Raw genomic sequence first — 22120 nt, forward strand, 5'->3', positions numbered from 1 at the left:
ACTTGTGATGGAAATCATAGTACTGAAGCATTATTACAAATATGGTTTCTGTGTTTTACTTTGCTAATACTTAGTTTGAACAGAGAAGTAAATGCCTCTTGGCTAAATAGTTATTCAGTTATTTAAAAGTAATTGCTTTGTATATATTTCATATTGTTCTGAAATGGCATTTAATAATTTTTTCAGTGTTGCATTGATGATAGTAATGAGATGATGAAACTGCTTTTAGAATTCGGTGCTAATGTCAATGCAAAAGATAGTGAACAGTGGACTCCTCTTCATGCAGCTGCTACATGTGGTCATCTGCATTTAGTAAAATATCTAATAAGCAGGTAAAAACATTATTATAAGCTATTAATATAGATCAATGGTGAACAACCTGTTTTTGATTGAGAACAAATTTAAAACTGTAAGAACGCTATATTGGCTGTACACAAATGAAAAAATAAATCTTTATCAATAAAACTGAAATGATATTGTTATACTTTGGGGAAGCAGAATGCATTGCATAGGGGATATTCTGGTGAGCTTAAAGCAGAAAAATAAATCTAGATGTTTAATAGATCATTTTAATTTTTATTTATGCTAGATGTTTCATCATCTAAGTACATGACGTTACAATTGTTCAATAAATGATAGAGTACTTAACAGGGAACTAGATACATAAGGTACTGAAAGAAAACTTTCATATACTGCCGTTTTTGTGGATTTTGCAAAACCTTTTGACATTGTGCCACACGATAAGCTGATATTTAAGTTGCAGCACATGGGTTTAAATGTCGGGTTAGTCAAATGGATTCAGGATTGGCTGACTGATAGGTATCAGAGAGTTGTGTATGATGGGGTAGTATCCAGGAAGCAGAAGGGTACAAGTGGGGTTCCACAGGGCTCAGTACTGGGACATGTATTGTTCAATCTTTATATCAATGATATTGTCAATGGATTGCAAAGGAACATTAAGTTGTTTGCAGATGATATGAAGTTGGGAAGGGTTATCAGTAATAGTGGAGATGTGACAGTCCTGCAAGAGGATTTGAATAAACTAGACAGATGGGCAAATGAATGGGGTTGTCAGTTCAATGCAGCAAAATGTAAAGTCTTGAGGTTTGTGATCCATCGATGGGAGGATGCGTACTCAATTGGAGAAGGTAGGGGAGATGAGAGATCTGGGGGTGATGATTGATAGAAAACTGAAATTCAGGGAGCATATTGCAAAGGTGCTGAGGGTAACTCAGAGGATTGCTGCAATACTGAGAAGGATGCTGACCTGCAGAGATAAGAGTTATCATTCCATTGTATAAGGCCCTGATCAGACCACACTTAGACTATTGTTCTCATATTTGGTCCCCAGGATTTGAAGGAGATAAATTGACCGTGGAAAGGGTACAGAGGCAGATAACAAAGATGGTTTCAGGACTGCACAATGAGTTATGAGGATCGACTGAGGGGATGTGGACCGCAGAGTTTGGTGAATAGAAAGGAGAGGTGATATAATCGACTTTTAAACTGTTGAGGGGCAGTTACAGGGTAGACATTGGAGAGTTCTTTCACTTGGTGGAACAGCGGGAAGGAGTGATGACAAGGGGCCACCCTGGAAATTACAAAAGGAGGCTGTGAGCAAGAGGCTGAGGAGTGGTTTCTTTGCATGGAGGGTGGTTGAACCATGGAATGCATTGCCTGAGAGAGTGGTTGGAGTGGGGATAGTTAATGGGTTCAAGGAGTGGTATGATAGACTTTGTATTTCCTAAAAACGACCTCCCACGATGAGTCTTTTGACTCATTGGAGGCCTGGATAATAATAATAATAATAATGTCTGGGCAATCGGAAATCTCTCGCTATTAATAGATAATTTTAATTTTTATTTATGCTAGATGTTTCATCATCTAAGTACATGACATTATCATTGTTCAATAAATGATAGAGTACTTAACAGGGAACTAGATACATAAGGTACTGAAAGAAAACTTTAACACATTCATGTATGGGCAATCGGAAATCTTTCGCTATTACCTTGATTTTCTGGTGGATCAAAAAACCCCACCACATCACAATTTCATGTTTGTGTATTGGTGGACATGCCATATATCGTGGTGAGTTCTTTGATTATAACCACATTTGTGTAGAGGGGAGAAAATGAATGTATTTTAGGATGTATTAGAAAACAGTAATTAAGGAGAATTTTTTTTTGGTTGATATATTTGAATTTTACTAAAATAGTGTAAACATGTGAACCATCATTGATGAGTTATGTTGAGAATAGCAAATATAAAGGAGAGAAAGAACAGGTGTGAATAAAAATACTTTCACTACTGGTAAATGAATTATTAATAATTCATTTACTCAAGTTCCAGTGAAAGCCTGCTTTTTAGTTTCAGACGAAGGATATACATGGGGGTTTGTGCAGTTTCAGTGATGGATGGGTGCTGGTTATTTCTTGTCTGTTTTAGGTAGAAGCTGTAGATGAAGAGGAAATTGCATGTTCTGTGTCTGTTTTCTTCTGTGTGGACTAAATTCCAGTAGTCTTCTTGGCTGTGTGCGTAGTTACAGGTGCTAGAGGCAGTATTCAGGGCATAGGTGATTATCACTTTGTTTGCGGAACAGGTTAGATATGTGTGTTCCAAGGTACCTGAAACGTCACAGAATAGACACAGATCCATTTCTCTTAGCTGAAATTTGTAGAGCTTAGAAGGAGTTGGCAAGATGATATGCCATAGTCTCCACTGTATGTCGGAATCTGGTTTGGCACACTTCGATTTATGTGGCAGATCCCACTGCCATATAAATTAAGGTTAAGATATTTTTTTTTTTTTTTTTTTTATTGTGAACATAACAATCTTATATACAGGATTAACTGGTTTTTGGTTCTCTGCAGTCAGACAGAGAGGTTACATGCTCATACTCTTGTTGAGATATGTTACATCGAAGTCACTTATAAGGCTAATTACATTTTTTTTTTAAAGTATTTTTAAAAAATATATATATATATATATTTTTTTTAAATAAATTAAAGCCATTAAGAGTTATTTTAACATGATACTGTATAAGAACATAAATGTGGAAGAACATAGAAGTTACTATTGCACAATATTATCTATTAACATGAGAGTGCCAGCTGATTAATTTTCGCACTGTTAAGCACAACAATCCTTCTTTCTTCCCCCCTTTCTTTTTTGGGGGGGGGGGGGTAAAGGTGTCACTTCTATGCTGGAAAGTGGATTATAATGCAGTCACCCTGCTCAGCCAGGAGTTGATTCTGTGGATTCCATTCTTGGTGGAAAAGATCTAAGGTGTTGTTTTGCCTGTGGTGGTGATGCTCATGTAGGATCCGACTTCTCACCTTTTGTTGGAAGGCTGCAGTGAGTTGGTCAGTTGCCTCTCTCTGTGAAGTTGCTGTGCTGTCTGGTCTTGTATGTCTGAGGTAGAAGTTGTATATTACCTCTTTTGCGGTGATGAAAAGGTAATTGCAGAATGAATGGTTATTTGACTCCACATGGACGAGATTGAAATATTCCTCTTCTGTATGAAGATTACCACAGGTAAGAGCTGCCGTTTCCCGAGTCAAACTGATTAATTTAGTGTTGACTGGGCATTCCATGTAGATATGCCGGACCGTTCCTAATTGGTAGCAGAAGAGGCAGTTATCTGAGACGTTTGAGTTAAATTTTCGTAATATAGTAGGAGTGGGTAATATATTATGCCACATTCTCCACTGAATATCTGCGTCAGGTTTGATGGCTCTTGTGCGGTATGGTAGATCCCATTGAAATAGTGTTTGATCAGATGATGCAGGATTTTCCAACAAAGTTCTTTGGTTCGACTGTTGTGTTAGTGTGCTGTAGATCTTGTTGGTGTTGCTGGGTGTAAGTTTCTCCCATGAGTTATTGGTTTTTATCAGAAAGATAGGCGCCAAAACTTCTGAGTTTGGAGGGCTAAGCCCCACTTCTGTTATGCTATCAGGCATAGCGGCCTTTACGGTGTCTATCTGCTCAGACTCATTCCCATATTCCAGGTTTTCGAGCGAATTTGGAAAGCGCCAGGTGAGGCTTGGAGAAAGAATGTCACCCAAGATCCTCACGTTTCGCCAGCTCCATGGAGGAAAGAAAAATTCTTTCTGAGTGATCGGGCTTCTTACCATCGTGTTGTGAAAGATGGGTTCCATGAGTATTTCAGGTAGGGATGCTGTCTTCACTGTGTGCTGGAGGTTTAGCTTCTTCCATCGTCGAAGGGCATCTTTGTAGAAGTTTGTTAAATTTACAGGCACTTGAGCTGTTGTCATTCTTAAGGTGGTGGAGAGAGAGAGACCTCTAGTAGCAGAAGTGAAAATATACTCAGTGGTGCATTTGTGTGATATTTCCTGTTGTAGAGCATTTATGAGAAATCGAGCGCGGAACGTTGTTATCCTGTTGTCAATGGAGACCAACTTTTGTCCTCCATCTTTGAGAGAAGTACATAGCTGGGAGTAGGAAAGCCAGTTTGTTTTATTACATGTGAATCGATATATGGTTGACTTTATTTGTTTGATGAATTGCACTGGTGGCGTAAGAATCTTTAGTGTATGCCAAAGGACACTGGTGGCTATTTGGTTAACGATTATTGTTCTCCCTCTTGTGGAGGCAGAGGCTCGTATTGCTGCCCACTTTCCTAGAACTTGCTTGAAACGCTTGTTTAGTGTTTCCCAGTTCTTATCCACATAAGAGGGTGTGTTTCCTAGGTAAATCCCCAGGTATTTGTTTCCCTCTGTGGACCAGGTACCAGACATTGGGGAATCGGTTCGGTTTTTCCATTTACCACACCACAGTCCTATGGTTTTATGTGTGTTTAGTTTAGCTCCTGAGGCTGCCTGATATTGTTGGTATGCCATTTGTATGTTATGAAAGTCCTCTTCTTTGCGGGCTATGATTGTAACATCATCAGCATATGCTGTCAGGGTTATGGTTTGGTAGGGAAGTTTAGGGCGGCATGCTTTGAGCAGCATGTTGAGTCTACACAAAAAGGGTTCGATGGCAATTGTGTAAAGAGGACCGGAGAGTGGACAGCCTTGTTTAATACCTCTGCTGTATGGTGCAGTTATGGTAAGCCTGTTGTTTATTTTCATGCAAAACTGTGCCTTGGCATACAACATTTTAATAGAGTGAATGATGCCTGAGCCAAAGCCAAATGCTTTCAAGCAGTTGAAGAGGTAAAGGTGTTCAACGCGGTCGAAAGCTTTTTCTTGGTCTAGTGTTACAAGACCCATTGTTTCACTGTTGTTGTTCGCTATGCTTATGAGATCTCTTATGAGGTGTAAGTTTTCGTGGATAGATCTTCCAGGGATGGAATAGCTCTGATGCCTATTTATTATTTCGCTCAGAGCGGGTTTAAGATATAATTTTGCAGTTGGTGTTTGTGATAGAGATGGGTCTCCAGTTTCCTAGTTTCGTCGCGTCTCCTTTCTTTGGAATGAGTTTGATAACTGATGTTGTCATATTGAGTGGAAAGCCATTGGTATTCGCTTCGACAAATACTCTGTAGAGGATAGGTCTAAGCTGTTCCCAGAAGGACTGATAAAATTCAGTGGTGAGACCGTCTATGCCAGGAGATTTATCTTTAGGTAAGGAGGTGCAGGCAGTTTTCAGATCGTGTAACGTGATGGGGAGTTCTGTGTTACTCCTTGTTGTTGGTGAGAGTCTTTTCACATCTGAGAGAATTATATTCGTGGCCTCCATAGATGTTGGGTTGGCTTGGTACAAATTTTTGTACAAATGATGCAATTGCTGTTGTTGTTGCAAATTTTTAAGGGCTGAATGCTTATTCAAATTTCTTCGGTGACTGTATTTTTGGGTGAATACCTTAACTTTGGATTTAAAAAGTGACCACCACTCGGAAATTGATTGTGAAGTAGGTATATCTCTGATGAGAGTTTCGATATAGATTTTAGAGGTTGTGAGATATTCTGTATCCTTTAGTAGGCTGTTGTTAAATATCCAGTATGCTCCTCCTTTGTATCTGGTGTGTCCAGGAAGCAAATGTTAAGAAGGATGGAATCATGGTCTGATGCATGAGATGGATGGTGTGTGACTCTGCTGATGTAGGGTATTGTGTGCATTGATGTGTAGTATCTGTCGAGCCGTGCCTAGTATAGGACACTGGTAGGACCACCTTTGGCTCTCCAGGAGAAAATTTTCTCATGTGGGTGCAAGTGTCTGAAGGTGTCAGTCAGCTCGAAGTCATTTATTACATCCTGGAGAAGCTGAGCTAGTGAGTGTCGATGTTCTTGGCATTGCTGTCTGTCCATTGCAGGATCCAGAGTGCAGTTGAAATCCCCTGCCAGTATGATGTGGTCATTGACCTTGTGGCAGATCCCACTGCCATATAAATTAAGGTAATATTATATATGTGCCTGTGTTGTTATAAGTATTTGGGAGTGGAATGAAGAATACATGATCCTTTAAACTCTAGACTTTCATATTTGCATTTATGATGGGCATAATTAAAAAATAAAACTTGTGATCAGATGAAAAGGGATTTGTTTGCAAAATATAAGTCACTTCTTCTTCTTATTGTGCTATCTTCTATCGAAGGTCAGCGGCCATCTTGGCAAACAAACTGCGCTCTTGTGCTAATCTGAGCAGTTGTGCACTGCTCTTTCCTGTCCACGTCTTGATGTTGTCAAACCATGATATTCTTTTTCTTCCTCTAGTTCCTTTGCCATCAATTCTTCCTATCAAAATAGTTTGTAGAAGTTGGTATTTGCTGTTTCTCATGATGTGGCCAAGATATGATGTTTTTCGTTTCTTGATTATTTGTACAAGATGTTTAGCTTTGCCAGTGGATTTTAAGACATCTTCATTGGTAATTTTTTCTGTCCATGATATCTTTAGCATTCTTCTGTATAGCCACATCTCAAAGGCTTCGATTTTCTTGATGGTTGTCGCCTTCAATGTCCATGTTTCAACTCCATAGAGCAGAATAGACCACACGTAGCATTTCAGCATTCGGCATCTGACTTCCATGTTTAGGTCTTTATTGCAGAATAGTGTTCTCACTTTCATGAAGGACTGCCGTGCAACTTCAATCCTTGTCTTTATATCTATTTCTGGATCCCACCATTCATTAAGCCAACAACCAAGATATTTATATCTTGACACTTGATCAATATTTTTCCCATTGAGTGTCAGTTTCATTGATGAGGCTGGATGTTTGCTGATGATCATGTATTTTGTTTTGTTGATGTTTATATTTATTCCCATTCTTTGGCTTTCTATGTATACTCTGTCAATGAGTTTTTGGAGATCCATAATATTATCTGCAATTAGCATGGTGTCATCTGCATATCGTAGGTTGTTAACAATCTTTCCATTTATTGTGATTCCCTCTGGACATTCTTCCAATGCTTTTTTTTAAAGATTACCTCTGCATATATGTTGAACAGGAGTGGTGAGAGCACACATCCTTGTCTCACTCCTCTCTTGATGTTAATATCACTGGTGGTAATGTTGTCTAATTGAACAGTAGCTGACTGATTCCAATACAGATTTGTTATTAGTCTTATGTCTTGTTCGTCTAGCCTTATTTGTTTAAGGGCTTCTATTAAGTTAGTGTGTCTGACTTTGTCGAATGCTTTTTCAAAATCTATGAAACACATAAAGACATATTTCTGTTTTTCTATGCATTTTTGTATCAATATTTGGGTACAGAAAAGGGCCTCTCTAGTACCAAAACCATTCCGAAAGCCGAATTGTGTTTCACTTAGAGTTTCTTCACTTTTTCTATAAATACGATTCTGAATTACTTTCAAAAATATTTTTAATGTTTGACTCATTAGACTAATAAGTCAGAAGTCACCACAGGAATTCGCTTTGGGTTTCTTTGGGACAGTGATAAATGTAGATTTGAGCCAATCTGATGGAAATTCATCACTTTCATATATTTTATTAAATAGTTTTTCAAGAAGTTTGATGTTATCTGGTTCTATTAATTTTAAAAATTCTGTTTGCACACCATCTGGTCCACTGTCTTTTCCTGTTTTACTTGTTCGGATAGCATTCTCTATTTCGCATTTCATGATTGCTGGTTCTTGAATGTTATCTTTTATATTTATAGGCTTCTGTCTAGTATCATTGAAAAGTTCATTGAAAAGTTCTGTTACATATTTTATCCAAATCTGTGCTTTATTCTCTTCTTCTAGAACTATTTTTCCATTTTCGTCTCTTAGAGACACTATTTGCTTTTTCCTCAGTTTTCCAGAAATTTTGTTGATTTTCTTATACAGATTGAAATTATCATGTTTCTTCTGAAGCAGTTCAATTTCAGTACATAAATTTTTCATCCAATTTTCCTTGGCTTCTTTTATTTTTTTTTTGATGATGTTATGTGTTTCTGTATACCTGGCAAGGTCTTTGTTTTTGTACATTCTTCTTGTATCAATAAGAGAAAGAATCTCATCTGTCATCCATCCCTGTTGTTTTATATTATTCACATAACCTACTTCTTCAATACTTGTTGTTACGATGACATTCTTTAAGCTATTCCAAAGAGATTCCACACTTTTATTTTCTTCTATGTTAATCTGTTGTAATCGCAGGTTAAGCTGTGTCTTGGCACTTTTATTTATGTTTGGGTCTTTCAGTTTTTCTACATCAATTTTCTTTTTCTTCTTTTGTGATTTTTTAGCTGATTTTAATCTAAGACATACTTCTGCAACTATGGGATTGTGGTCTGATGAGATATCTGCTCCAGGATAAGTCTTTGCACTCTTTATACTACTGTGGAATCTTTTATTTATCAGTATATAATCAATTTGATTTCTGACAGTGTTATGTTGGGTTATCTTGAGGCGATTTCCAAGTATACAGTTTTCTGGGTGGAAGTATAAACCAGGTATTTGCTATTGTTAGATCTTCTTCCTGACAGAACTGGACTAGGCAATCTCCTCTGTCATTTCTGGTGCCTAAGCCATGTTCGGCAACAATTTCTCCATCACCCCCTCTTCCCACTTTTGCATTGAAGTCACCCATCACTATGTTTATATCATGTTTCTTTGTTAGGTTTTTAATCTCTTTTAGGTGTTCATAAAACTCTTCAATATCTTCTTCACTTTTGTCAGCTGTGGGTGCATAAGCTTGGATGATATTTATGTTAATGGGGTTTCCCTTAATTTGTAACAGCATTATCCTTTCAGAAAATGGAATCCAATTTATTAATGATTTATTGATTTCTTCATCTACTATTACAGCTACACCATGTCGATGTTTGTTCTCATCATTCCCAGAGTAATACATTGTCGCATCTTGTTGACACTTTCCAGATCCTGGCCATCTTGTCTCGCAAATTCCCAAAATCTGGATGCCCAGCCTCTTCGTTTCTCTTATGGCATTTCTTAATTTGCCAGCTTCATACAGAGTTCTGACATTCCAAGTTGCAATTCTAAAAGTGGACACCATTTTGATCCCAGAGATTCTTCGCACCCCTGTCCCATTTAAGGGACGCCGGGAACTTGGAGCCAATTGTAAGGGTTTGCTCGCCATGATGGTTGTTCTGGAGATAAGGTAGAGCAGTAGTTTCTCCGTTTGCTTTCTGCTCTGCAGTATTACAGACGTACACAATATAATCATATTGCCATCTGCAAATCTCTGATCACAAGCTTTTCCGTCATCATTTGGCTTCAACCTTGTGTCAGTACTGACAATGCTGCTTCCCAATGTCAGGGGCAGTGACCCCAGCAGGTGCTTATTTAATGGCGGCACTACTCGCCATGTCACCGAGTTGTCATTGGGCTTTGTGAGGTTTTAAGTGAAACAGAGTTGCCACTTCTGCTCCCCCACGCTTGATAGCTCAGTCGCTGTTGGTCCACAGCTGCTTATTCGCCAGATTGCTTTGTACTTCTTATATCGCAGCTAGCCTCCATATCTGAAGGCTGTTCCCCGATCCGCTACCCGGTAGTAGTCAGCTCTGCCCCGGGATATAAGTCACTAACCAATAAGAAACTAACTGTATACATTGCTAGCTCAGTAAATAATTATAGATAGGGCTTATCCTATGATCTAATAATGCTGATCAGGTGATTCATGTGGTGTGGCAGGAATACATGTGGGTCGACAAAGGAGCAAATCATCTTGTACAATTTATTGTGCTTGTTATGCGTATTTCTTTCTTTTTTTATATATTTCACTTTATTTGCTGATAATTCTTTTACAGGAAAACCTCTCTCTTAATGTGAATTTGATATGTGCGATAATCAGTTAGCACGACTGAGTAAAATTATACTATTTCCCGCTTTATGCAAATGATTAATCAGTTAACGCAATTTTTTTACATTATGCGAAATTTTTTGTGTCGCCAATCTGCAGAGGAAAAGCTGGAAGTCATTAAGACACAAAAGTGGCACTAGTGATACAATTGTGCGAGACCTGGGATACAGCGAGTCTATAGTTTGGACTATATTAAATAAGGGCAAAGAACAAGGAAAAGTTTCTACTGCTTCTTTAAGCATGCGAATCACCTGAAATAGAAGCCGTTTAATGATCGAGAGGGAGCATCTTTTATCATCACTCTGGATTGAGGATTATTACCAAAAAAGAAAACCTCTTAGTACAGGAAATATTCAGGCAAAAGCTCTCAATATTTTTACCTCATTGAAAGGGACCAAATTTCAAGAGGAATGTGAAAGCTTTACTGTGAGTTTAGGATGGTTTGACCATTTTAAAAATCGAATTAGACTGCATAACGTAAGAATAACTGGAGAATCTGCTAGTGCTGATAGAGATTCTGTGACCAAGTTTCCTGAAGAATTGCAAAGAATTATTCAGGAGGATGATTATGACAATCATCAAATATTCAGCATTGATGAAATTGGTCTCTTTTGGAAGTATGTCAAAAAAACTTTCCTAGCTAAAACTGAAATATCTCAACCAGGATACAAAGTATTTAAAGATCATCTTACGCTTTTATTAGGAGGCAATGCAGAAGGCAACTTTAAACTCAAGCCTATGTTAGTTTATCGTGTGCAAAAAAATCCAAGATCTAACATTATTGAAGAAATCAGGCACAACTAGAAAAGAACTTGGATTTAATAAACTGGATAATGAAGATGTGAGAAACTTACTCGATTCCCATTCAGAACATTAAGCGAGAATGATCTCCTTCAACTAGAAGAACAGTGTGCATATGAAGAAGATAAGGAGTGTGAACAAGAAGAGAATGTTATGACTAAGAAGCTAACTGCAAAAGACTTTGAGCTAGTTTTCAATCACATTGTGTATGCTAAGGAAATTTTGTTTGATGCTGATCCTGATATGGAACAAAGTCTGCCAAAATCTTGATAAAGTGATCGCTAGCTATAGCAAATTGCATGACAAGATGAAAAAGTTGAGTATGATTCAAATTCATACATCTTTAAAACTTGAGCTTTTTCTTGGTTTTATTCATTGACCAGATATTAATAATAAATGATATACACAAATTGTCAACAAGTGTCACCAGCTATTCTGTCTGGTTTCTTCAGGACAAATATAACGGTACACACTAACGTTTGCTATTAAAAAAGAATGGAATAACACAGTCAAATAAATTAAAACTGATGCGTAACATCATAAGCATTGAGCGTGGTGTCTCAGCGATTGTTTATTGAGTGCATTATATAGTTTTTAGCGAAATGAAATTCTGGTAAGCTGAGTGAATTTATTAGGCTTTTCCAGATGTCTTTCAGAATCAATCCTTGATTTCTGTTTAGATTTTCTCCCAAACGGAGTACAACTGTGGCTTCTTTGAAATTCCTACATCGAAAGAAACAAGAGAATGGACAAATCCAGCTCACAATCAATCGAAAACCAACAGACACTGGACGTTACCTGCACTTTAAATCGTCTCACCATATTGCGCAAAAACTCAGCATAATACATATGCTTAAAAATAGAGCGACCAATATTATCTCAGAAGAAAAAAGATCTCCTTGATGAACTCACTCTCATATCTCAAACGCTAGTAAACAACGGTTACCCAAAAAATATAATCAAAAAGATTCTTCATAGAAACCCTCCACAGCAACAACCTCCTGTCACGCAACATACATCGTCCATTGTCATCCCTTATGCAGGCTCAGTTTCAACAAGAATAGCCAAACTCCTGAAGTCTTTCAACATCAGAGTTACTCTCAAACCTATCAAAACTATACGCCACATTTTAAGATCTCCTAAGGACATTAATGCCTTCTTCAAATACACAGGTGTATACAACATTCCATGTTCCTGTGGATTAAATTACATAGGCCAAACATCAAGAAGCCTGGAAATTGGAAAAAAGAACATATAGGGGGACGTGAACAACAACAACAAAACAGATACTTCAGGATTAGCCCATCACTTCTTCACACCATCAATCATTTATTAATATCTATCAGCGAATAAAACCAAGAAAAAGATTAAGTTTTAATGTTCAAGTGACCAAATACAAAACAATCAAAAAAAAATTGAACATCTTTACTTACATTTTTTTTGTAAAAAAGTAGCTCAATAAAATAAAAATTTAAGCAATTGATTTTTATTAACCTGATGATTTTATCCTCTAATATTGCTTATACTGTAATTTTTTTTTCAAATTTATGCTAAAATGCTAAATGATGGATGAATTATAATTATTCCTATTGTTTATTGTATTTGCTTAACACGATTTTGATTAGCACACATTAATTGATGGATTAATTAATCACGTTAAGCAAGGTTTTCCTGTATTTACTAATGATCAGTTTTTTTTTTGTTTGTTTTTTTACATAGCAGTATAATATATACATAAATACTGCTATGTAAAAAATAAAAAATTAAATAAAATAAATAAAAAACTGATCATTAGTGAATTCCAAAAATTAAATCATAAATTAGATCATAAGTTTAATTTTTGGAATTCACTTGTCTACCTGGAGTTTCACAAACCTCAGTTGTAGATAAGCACTGATCTACATATCTTTTAGTTCCTTTTCCATAAATTCCATTAGGTCATCAGTTAGAAATGCAGAGTACACTGCAGATGGATTTTTTGCAATTAAAAAAAAGTAGCTCATCTTCTCTACTGCACTCCTGAACGAGTACTGCCACATTTCTTACCAGATTCCATTTGTCTGAAACTGAAAATTCACAGATGAGGAACTGGTCTGTAAACACAATATCCATTTGAAATCATCATCTGAATTATTCACTACATCTTCAAAAATCTGAACTTCATCAGATGCGTTTTTTTTTTTTTTCTTTTTGACAACGGCTCAGGAAACTCATCACTAGAGCATGTGGATTTCCCACATATGTTTCTAGTTTGTTGACTTTCATCAAATGCATTCTTCATATAGAATATAGAAGGATTCATATTCAGTTAAGAATAGATAAATTTTTACTCTCTATGCGTATACTGTCTGAAGACTGGAAGCAGCTGTCCCTGTATAGTGAACAGATGTCCTACCCAACAGTTGATGACTCTCATCTCGAACAAATCAGTTCCCGAACATATTTTTAGAACAAAAAACACAGTTTCCAAACAGAATCTCGGTTCCCAAACAGGCAAACCGGCAACCACGTGCTCCGCGGGCTGAGATGTACGGCAGGAGCGCATCAGTTAAGCTGCAGCCTCTGCTCAATGCAGACACCTGTTCGAATTTTTTGTTATTATTATTTGCAGTGCCTTTTCTTGATTTTTCTTTGTGTTTTGTTTAATAATAATATAAATTACTATTAAATAAGCCACCATGGGACCGAAGAAGGATAGTGATAGCAGCAAAGTGAAAAGAAAAGTTGTTAGAACCACCATAGAGGTTAAAAAAGAAATCATATCCAAACATGAAAATGGCATTCATATCTTGGATCTTGCTATGCAGTTCGGTATGGCGAAATCAACGATCTGTACAGTACTCAATAATAAAGAGGCGATCAAGGGAGCTGATGTTGCAAAAGGAGTGAATGTTCTTACTAAACAAAGATCAATGACAATTGAAGAAGCAGAAAAATTGTTGCTGATTTGGATAAATGAGAAACAGTTAGCTGGTGATAGTGTTTCTGAGGCTGTAATTTGTGAAAAAGCAAGGCGATTACATAAAGCCCTGTTACGAGTGGTGATACTGATGTGTTCAACGCTAGTAGAGGGTGGTACGAGAAATTTAAGAGGAGAAGTGGCATACATAGTGTGGTTAGGCATGGGGGGCTGCAAATTCAAATCAAGAAGCTGCTGAGAAATATGTGCAAGAATTTAGTGACTATGTAAAGACTGAGGGTTTTCTTCCTCGAACAAGTGTTCAACTATGATGAAACCAGCCTATTTTGGAAAAAAAATTGCCATGGAAGACCTACATCAATCAGGAGGAAAAAGCATTGCCAGTACATAAATCAGTGAAGGACATGCTGACTGTTTTGCTATGTGGAAACACAAGTGGGACTTCAGAGTGAAGCTATTGCTTGTGTACCATTCCGAGAATTTCTCAGGGTGTTTAAGAAAAATAACATGATGAAAAGTAAATTGTCTGTTATGTGGAGGGCTAAGAGTAAGGCTGGGTTAACCAGGCAATTTTTTATTGAGTGGTTTTCCATGAAGACTTTTCCCCAAGTGTGAGAAAATACCTTCAAGAAAAAAAAAAAAATTGCCAATATAATGCCTTCTTGTGATGGGCAATGCTCCTGCTCACCCTATCTATCAAATGCTATCGAAGATGTAATTGAAAATTACATCTTCGATAGCATTTGAAATTTTCAATGCCATTGAGACAGATCACAATTGCCAACTTCAAATAAAATTCTACTGAAAAATGTTGCAACTAACAGGCTGCATAAACTTTGTGTTTGTGGGCCCGCCCAATGCGGATTAGTAATGAGAAGTCCCATGGGTACAATAAACATGAACCACTTCCTTACATTAATATGCTAAGGCAGTTCAAAAATGCTAATATTACAAATAAAATTCTACTGAAAAAGTTGCAACTAATGTGCAGTATAAAGTTTTTGAAAATGTAGAGTAAAGCAAACTTCCCTCAGGCATTGTATGCATATGCAACAAAATTCAAACCTATGAACTGTTGGTTGGAGAGCAGGTATGCTAACCACTTGGCCAACTAGGCTGGCCTTATACAGCTTTTTTTTATGTATGGGAATTATTCTTTCCAATTTCCAGTCATTAGAAATATCCCAAGAATTTAAGACTTGACTGAATAACTGTACTAAATAATGCTTTTCTATTTCTCCTCCACTTTATCTGTTTCAGTCTGTCTGATTACAGCATCTATTTCCCTATTTAATATTTTTGGGATCTCTTGTTATACCAAACTTTTTTTTCATAAATTTTCAATGTTAACTTTTGCAAAACACTGCTCAAAATAGTCCATCCAAATTTCTGAATTTTTTTTTTACTTCATCAATCAGATTGCCTCATTTATCTTTCATTTTTAACTGTATAGGTTTGTGTGTTTTTGAAAATTCTTTTATTGTGCTGTTAAATGCTAATACAAACTTAGCATTTAACACAATAAAAACTGTATTCTGGCATATATCTGCTTTCTGATTTATCCTTGTTGGGATTTTGCTTTTCCACATTTAGATGTAATTTTATTTTTTAATTGCTTGTGATTTTCTAGCAATTCAGGTGTGTTCTGAGTAGAAAGTTTTTCTTTTATCTTTTTCTTTTGGTGCTGCAGTTCTATTATTTCAATCATAAGCCAAATGTTTGTTTATTGCACTTTTTCCCCTTTCCCCAAAATTCTTATATATTTTCACAAGTTAAAGCTCCCATTTTATAATTCATTTTTTCATGAAACACATTTTGTGTGTTGGAGTCTTTGCGGTAGATACGTTCCACAGAAAACTGCATATAAAAAATTGCACAAAAAAGCCTAACTTACATTGAAAAATTAGGGATACGTTCCGTAATTTTTTAAAACCGCATAAAACCGAAGCAATGAATTAAAATAAACCTAAAATCGCATTAAAAAAAGTTAATGAAAATTCAGGAAAATAAGAATGCCTAAGTTTATTTTAAAGCTTTATTCATTTAATTTTATTGAAAAGTGACTTTTTTTTTTTTTTTTTTTTTTTGTCATCAGAATTATCGTCGTTATTAAACAATATTTGGCAACGTTTGCGAACTGATGCAAAATCACTTTCATCACCAGAAGAGATATCAGCACATTAGATCTGTATGTTAAAGGCAATGATTCTTCACAAACAGAATTAGCTTCACCCTCGTTCGGTGCTGATTTTTTTTTCTTTTTCTGACAATGTAATCACTGATTAAACTTTGTGATGATGATTTCACTAATTTTTTATACAGCTCGTAATATCCAGACATACAGTTCTTCAGCTCACGTTGGAATTTAAAGGCTCATTCAGAATTTGTGTCATTAACAAGAAAATGATTTTCCAATTTATTGCACAGTTCAAGACCTTCTCGAATTATATTTTCAGTGAGGGGGAGAAGTTTTTCTTCCGCTTCACTATCATTTTCTGGATCTTCGACGATATCTAAAGTTAATCGATATCCAATAATATCGTCACTTAAAGCATTATCCACATGCTTGTTTCGAAACTGTAGTGCCGTGATTTTTTTTTAAAAGTAATTGGCCTGCAAATTTAAATTTTAATATGAATAAGAGACAAGGAACTTTGTTTAATTTTGATGTTAAGAAATCTCTTATTGAAGGTGTTTGTGATGCAACAGATAGTGATTCATACACCTCCAGCCTACAAAACAATCTCCAGGATGTACAAAGGTAGGGGTAAACTATCAGCACACAGGAGAAAAAAGTCTGCATTCACTTGTAAGTACTTATAATAATATTATAAATTTTTGGTGATCAGAATGGGATATGTCAATGAAAATCAGCAGAAATTAATTTAATTATGCTTATGTTTAATTGATGTTTAATTAATTACTAATTATTAATGATCAATTATTGATTAATAATAATAAATCAGCTAAATTAACAATTAATTATTAATTAATATATTACAAAATAACCAAGGTGTTCCATGAAAATTTCAGGATTTGTGAAGTGTTCCATCGCAGGAAAAGTTTGGGAAATGCTGGATTACCCTATTATCGGAATGGATTCTCCTTCTGTTGACATGCGCAGAAGTGTCAAAAGGTCTCGTATCTGTGGGCGTATTATACTTCAAATCTGCATGAAAAGAGACCCAAGTGTGTGTGTGTGTGTGTGTGTGTGTGTTTGAAATTATGGTTCCATATTTTTGTGAACTAAGATATAATCAATATAGTTTTTAGTTTTACTGTTTTGGTGAGGTCCATGTGTATTTATGACTATCTCTACGAAAAAATAAAGTTTAAGTAATCACCAATCTTGTCTTTCAAAATTGAAGGAATCAATCCCAAATTTTCCCATTACTCCTTCCATGTCCTCAGAATACTTGCCTATTTTTGTATTGAAGTCTCCCACTATGGAAAAGTTCTGTTTTGAGATTTGAGAGAAATTCTTCATAATCATTGTCCCCATAAGAGTGATCTGATTTTTTCTTTTGCCTTTAATCTTGTCAAGATTAATCTTGAAGCTACTGCAGTAATTTCTGTTGTTGAATTTAAAAGGTGATTTTTTACTATGATTGCTGTTCCTTTTCTGTGTATTTCTTCCTGAGTAAAATATTCTTGCATTTTGAATGTTAACACATCCCATGTCTGTCCATTGTGTCTCTGACATACCTGCTATACTCCACTCAAATATAGAATACTTAATGTTTTTCACTGGTATGGATATCATTTCCCCTGTCATTGTTCCAATAAAACTTCAGTTTCATTAACTCTTATGGAAATTTAGTCCTTGATATAAATGGATTAACTATCATTGATCATGTTTTAGTCTCCATTGTCCACTTATAACAAGGCACCTCCCCTCTATTTAATTAGATGCATATTCAGTTATTATTTTTTCATGTATTTTAATGTGCATGTGTGCTTTCAAGTACCACATGTTATAATACTCATTTTCCTTATTTGGCAAATTTCCTTTCATTTACAGAAATGCAGACTTACTAGCAGTTAATACTGATGGTAATATGCCATATGATATTTGTGAGGATGAGACATTGGATTATATTGAGAATGAAATGGCTAAGAGAGGTAAGGAAAATTTCAAAAATCTATTTATTAAAATATTTCATCACTAAGTTTTTTTCTGATATATTCACTAATTTTGTCATAGAGGACTGGCTCATTCAAAGAAATTCGGAACAGAAAATGGCACTTAGACAGTTGAGACTAACAGAATTAAGTGAAAAAAATATATATAATATTCATCTTCTCCACGTATCTTAGGCAGAATAGCCTGTCATAGCCAAATAATTTGTCTTCTTATATATCTAATTATACTGTAATAAGGTAGTTAAATCTTATCTGCATATTCTGTTATATCTTATTTTTTGCACATTCTTTAACTAGATCTGTTATAGGATGAAAAAAGCCTGAGTTGCTGGAAGAAAACAAAAAATCTGCAATCTCTTTGTGAGACTAACTAACTAACTCTCCATCAGTTGAAAAACTGTTATAAATATTCTTCACATTCTAGATGGAATTTTAACCTAGATCTTTTCAACCAAAGATCTAGGTTGAAAACGATCCACTGTTAAATATCACATATAATATTACAGACTTGTCTGCATGGTTAGCCGAGTGGTTACACGCTCTGCGACCATATGCCTGACGAAGGAGTGTCCTGCATTCGATTCTCGTCGTCAACATGAAGAGCAAAATCAAAAAGATCTTTCTTAGACATAGCCAAGTTAGCCGGTCTTGGGTGTGGACTGCAGGGTTTTTCTCCCCAGTTTATCTGGGGGTTTTCCCTCCCCCAAAGCAGGCAAACCGGTCTTAAGAATACAACACTTCATAGACAATTACACATGGTTGAGCTTGGGGGTAATGACCTCACCTCGTAGTGAGTTATGAAAACCCAAAAATGGGAGGCCAAGGCCCTACATGGGGGCTGTAGTGCCAATAGAAGAAGAAGAATATTACAGACTTAATAGCCCATTACAAAGATATTTATTATTTTTCATGACCTCCCTAGAGTCATGAAACAGTGCTTTAGACATCATTGAGTCCTGTTCTATAACTCCTTAATCATTTACATTCTCACTCTTCATGTGAGGAAAAAAAAAATCCTCACCACTAATGACTCATTGATAATTTCCGCCTCTGTCTTTTATCTACCAATTTCTGCAGATTACCATGCCTTCTGTCCTAATAGCCAGTGTCCACAATCCTGGAATTATGTCTGTTACTTGATTCTAAAGTTTTTTCCTTTTAAATCCTGGTCACCAAATCTGAGCATACTAGTTCAGATGTGGTCTGATCAGGACTGTATGCAGTTGAACTACCCCACCATTATCTCTGCTAGTCACTGCATCTTTCTCAGATTGCAACAGTCATATAGGTCATCTTCACTACCTTTGCAGTGTGTCAACCTGATTCCAGTACTCTCCCTGCCATTACTCCACGATCCCTTGCTCCTCCAATATAGTTTCACCAACAGATTATGCAGCTTCCCATCTGCAGATCTCAAAGTTCAAATCCTGAATAGCATGACTATTAACTCTCCCACTTTCCCTAGCTTCACATCATCTACAAACAATTGAAATCACTTGCAATCTAGTGGAATCATCATTGACATTTAAGATGAATGGGAATAGTGTAATACTGAATGGAACCTTATTTGCGATCTTCCTTCTTCCCCATTCTACTTCCCCTATGCATAACTCTTTGATAACCTTCAAAGATATCCAAAGTACTTGATAGACACCTGGTAAGGAAAGAGGTGGTAATGTATCCTTTGTGGATGATAAAAGGAAAACAGTGTCTGAGCTTGTTTGAAGGAAGTGTATAAATTGAATTGAATTGTATAAAATCCTTGCTATTTTTTTCTGAGGTTTCTTTAAGGTAGGGTATTGAAATTCTTTTCACATCAGATGGTATCTGGTGGAAGAATGATAATTATCAATAATTTTTTGAATGGTAGTTTTGTTGTATCCATTACATATCAGATTGCTTTTAATTTTATTCAGTTCATCTAACAAAAGGGTGGTCACAGAAGAGGAGATCGTATGAGCTCTATGCATAAGACTCTTGATCATACCCATGTTTTGTGATGAATGATGGTGGAACGATTAGTGAATGTATCTGCCAGTAGAGCCTGGCTTACGATAAACTGAAAATTCAACATGACCTGTGGGATTACGAATAATTAAGGTATCCAAAAAAGGTACTTGGCTATTGGACTCTAGTACCCTGCCCATGCCATCTTTGTTATTTTGGACACCTGGATGTTCTGCATTGATTAGAATTGAAGAACATCAAGACTATAGTAGATTTTTGGAATCCAACAAGGCTGACCTTGCTTTGCACACTATTGACACTAGGCACAGAATTCTTTGGAACCAGACTAAACTTCTTCATTTCATTTCACACTTGGATAAAGGATTAAACTAAATTTATTATTCTTCATTTCAGTAAGTTCAAATTTGATCGTCTTTTCCTAGAAACGTGAAATGCTATGCAATCCACCAAACCTGCACTGATCAAACTGCATGCTGATATTCAAGTTTTGGGAAGTGATCACTGTTAACTGTTCATAAATGTTTTTATGGGGTCAACTTTTTACAATTGTTCCTTTTGAACTCTATTAGTGTTCCAACTGAGACACAAGCTAATATGAGCATGAATTATGACTCATTATTGTGATTCATCTTTTGAATGTAATTAACAGTCTGTTTCCGTGATAAAGTCCAGGTAATGTTGGATGAAATATAGTGGATTTTTAAATAAAATGTTATATAATTTTTGTTACATGGGGCTGTAAAGTTACTTTATAATGTCGAGTGCCTCATTAAGAGTTAATCCATAATGTAAAGTAGCCAAATGTGAGATTAAGACAGAGCACAAGGTGCATTTCAAAGATATCCTACCACATCAGATTGTCAGTGTTTAAACATACTTGGGCCAAAAACTTTATGGTAGATGTCAGAATTAGAAACAATCTTAGATCCAGTTTACATTATCTGTCAATCATGGAAAGTGATATCGTATAAAATCTGGAAAATGAATAGTAGGTACTGAACATACCATTTGTCTGTCCTAGAACATTATGTAATTGCCAAACCAAAAGCAGTTGTAGTAGACATGTTGGAAGAAAGCTTTGCTAGAATCTCAGCAACAGCTTCATATCCTCCTGATTTTTGATATTCAAGGAATAACTAGAAACAGCAGCTTAATTTCTTTGAAAATGGACTAGAGCAGTATAGTCAACCATTTTTTTAGGAGGAACTGAAAAGAATGCTTTTCAGAGATTCAAAGATTATTGAAAGGTGACTTCGATCTTATATTGAGCTCCTCCTCTTACTTGTCAACAGAATAATAAACACCAGTTCCTGGATTCATGGCATGAGGCAATTGTTATTGACTTCCCAAAGTCTGAAAAACTAGCAAAAAATGAGCATCCTATCTTTTTGCCCAGCTCTTTGTATGATATTAGAAGTCTGGGTGGGAAGCACATTATCTTTCCTGCCCCACTAAGAGAAGGATGTCCCTTGGGGATTTACATAAGCTTAACACTCTTTGCTGTCAAAGTAAACTTACTGAACAGCTTCATCCCACAGAAGTAATGCTCTGTATGTTTGATGACTTCATTATTTTCTGTCATTCTTGTAACATGAGGATTATTGAAAGGTGACTTCAAGAAGTAGTTGGTCATATATCTTAATGGGTTGTTAGTAATGTATTCAGCGAAGAAGAAAAAAAGTGTTTATGCACACTTTTGCCAAAATGCTTTTGCTCTATGCCAGAATGTGCTGCAACACTCTGTTCATTATGCAACATAAGTTTTGAAGTTATGCACCGTATAACTTCAAAACCACATAAAAAAGATACTCATAAAAAGAGACCCGAGTGTGTATGTATGTGTGTACCGCATAAAAAGAGTCCCGAGTGTGTGTATGTATGTGTGTATACACACACATACATACACACACTCGGGTCTCTTTTTATGCATATCTTTTTTATGCGGTACACACATACATACATACTTGGGTCTCTTTTTATGCGGTGAGAAGTTATGTGTGTATATATACACACATACATACACACTCGGGTCTCTTTTTATGCGGTGAGAAGTTATGT

The 22120-nt window shown here is 36.1% G+C and overlaps 1 protein-coding gene across 3 annotated transcripts in view; it reads left to right on the plus strand.

Annotated features, from left to right (window-relative positions):
- LOC150096629 (protein phosphatase 1 regulatory subunit 16A-like) overlaps positions 1–22120 on the plus strand; it is a 245116-nt gene that overhangs the window by 89986 nt on the left and 133010 nt on the right. For all 3 annotated transcript variants that reach the window (XM_090407864.1, XM_090407866.1, XM_090407865.1), the window contains 2 exons: positions 187–332; positions 17973–18073. In XM_090407864.1, coding sequence (XP_090263990.1) covers positions 187–332; positions 17973–18073 — 247 coding nt within the window. The remainder of the gene's footprint in view (positions 1–186; positions 333–17972; positions 18074–22120) is intronic.

This window comes from Typopeltis vanoorti, chromosome 18 (genome assembly GCF_054136105.1).
Source record: "Typopeltis vanoorti isolate ZY-2024b chromosome 18, IOZ_Tvanoo_1.0, whole genome shotgun sequence".
Taxonomy (NCBI): domain Eukaryota; kingdom Metazoa; phylum Arthropoda; class Arachnida; order Uropygi; family Thelyphonidae; genus Typopeltis; species Typopeltis vanoorti.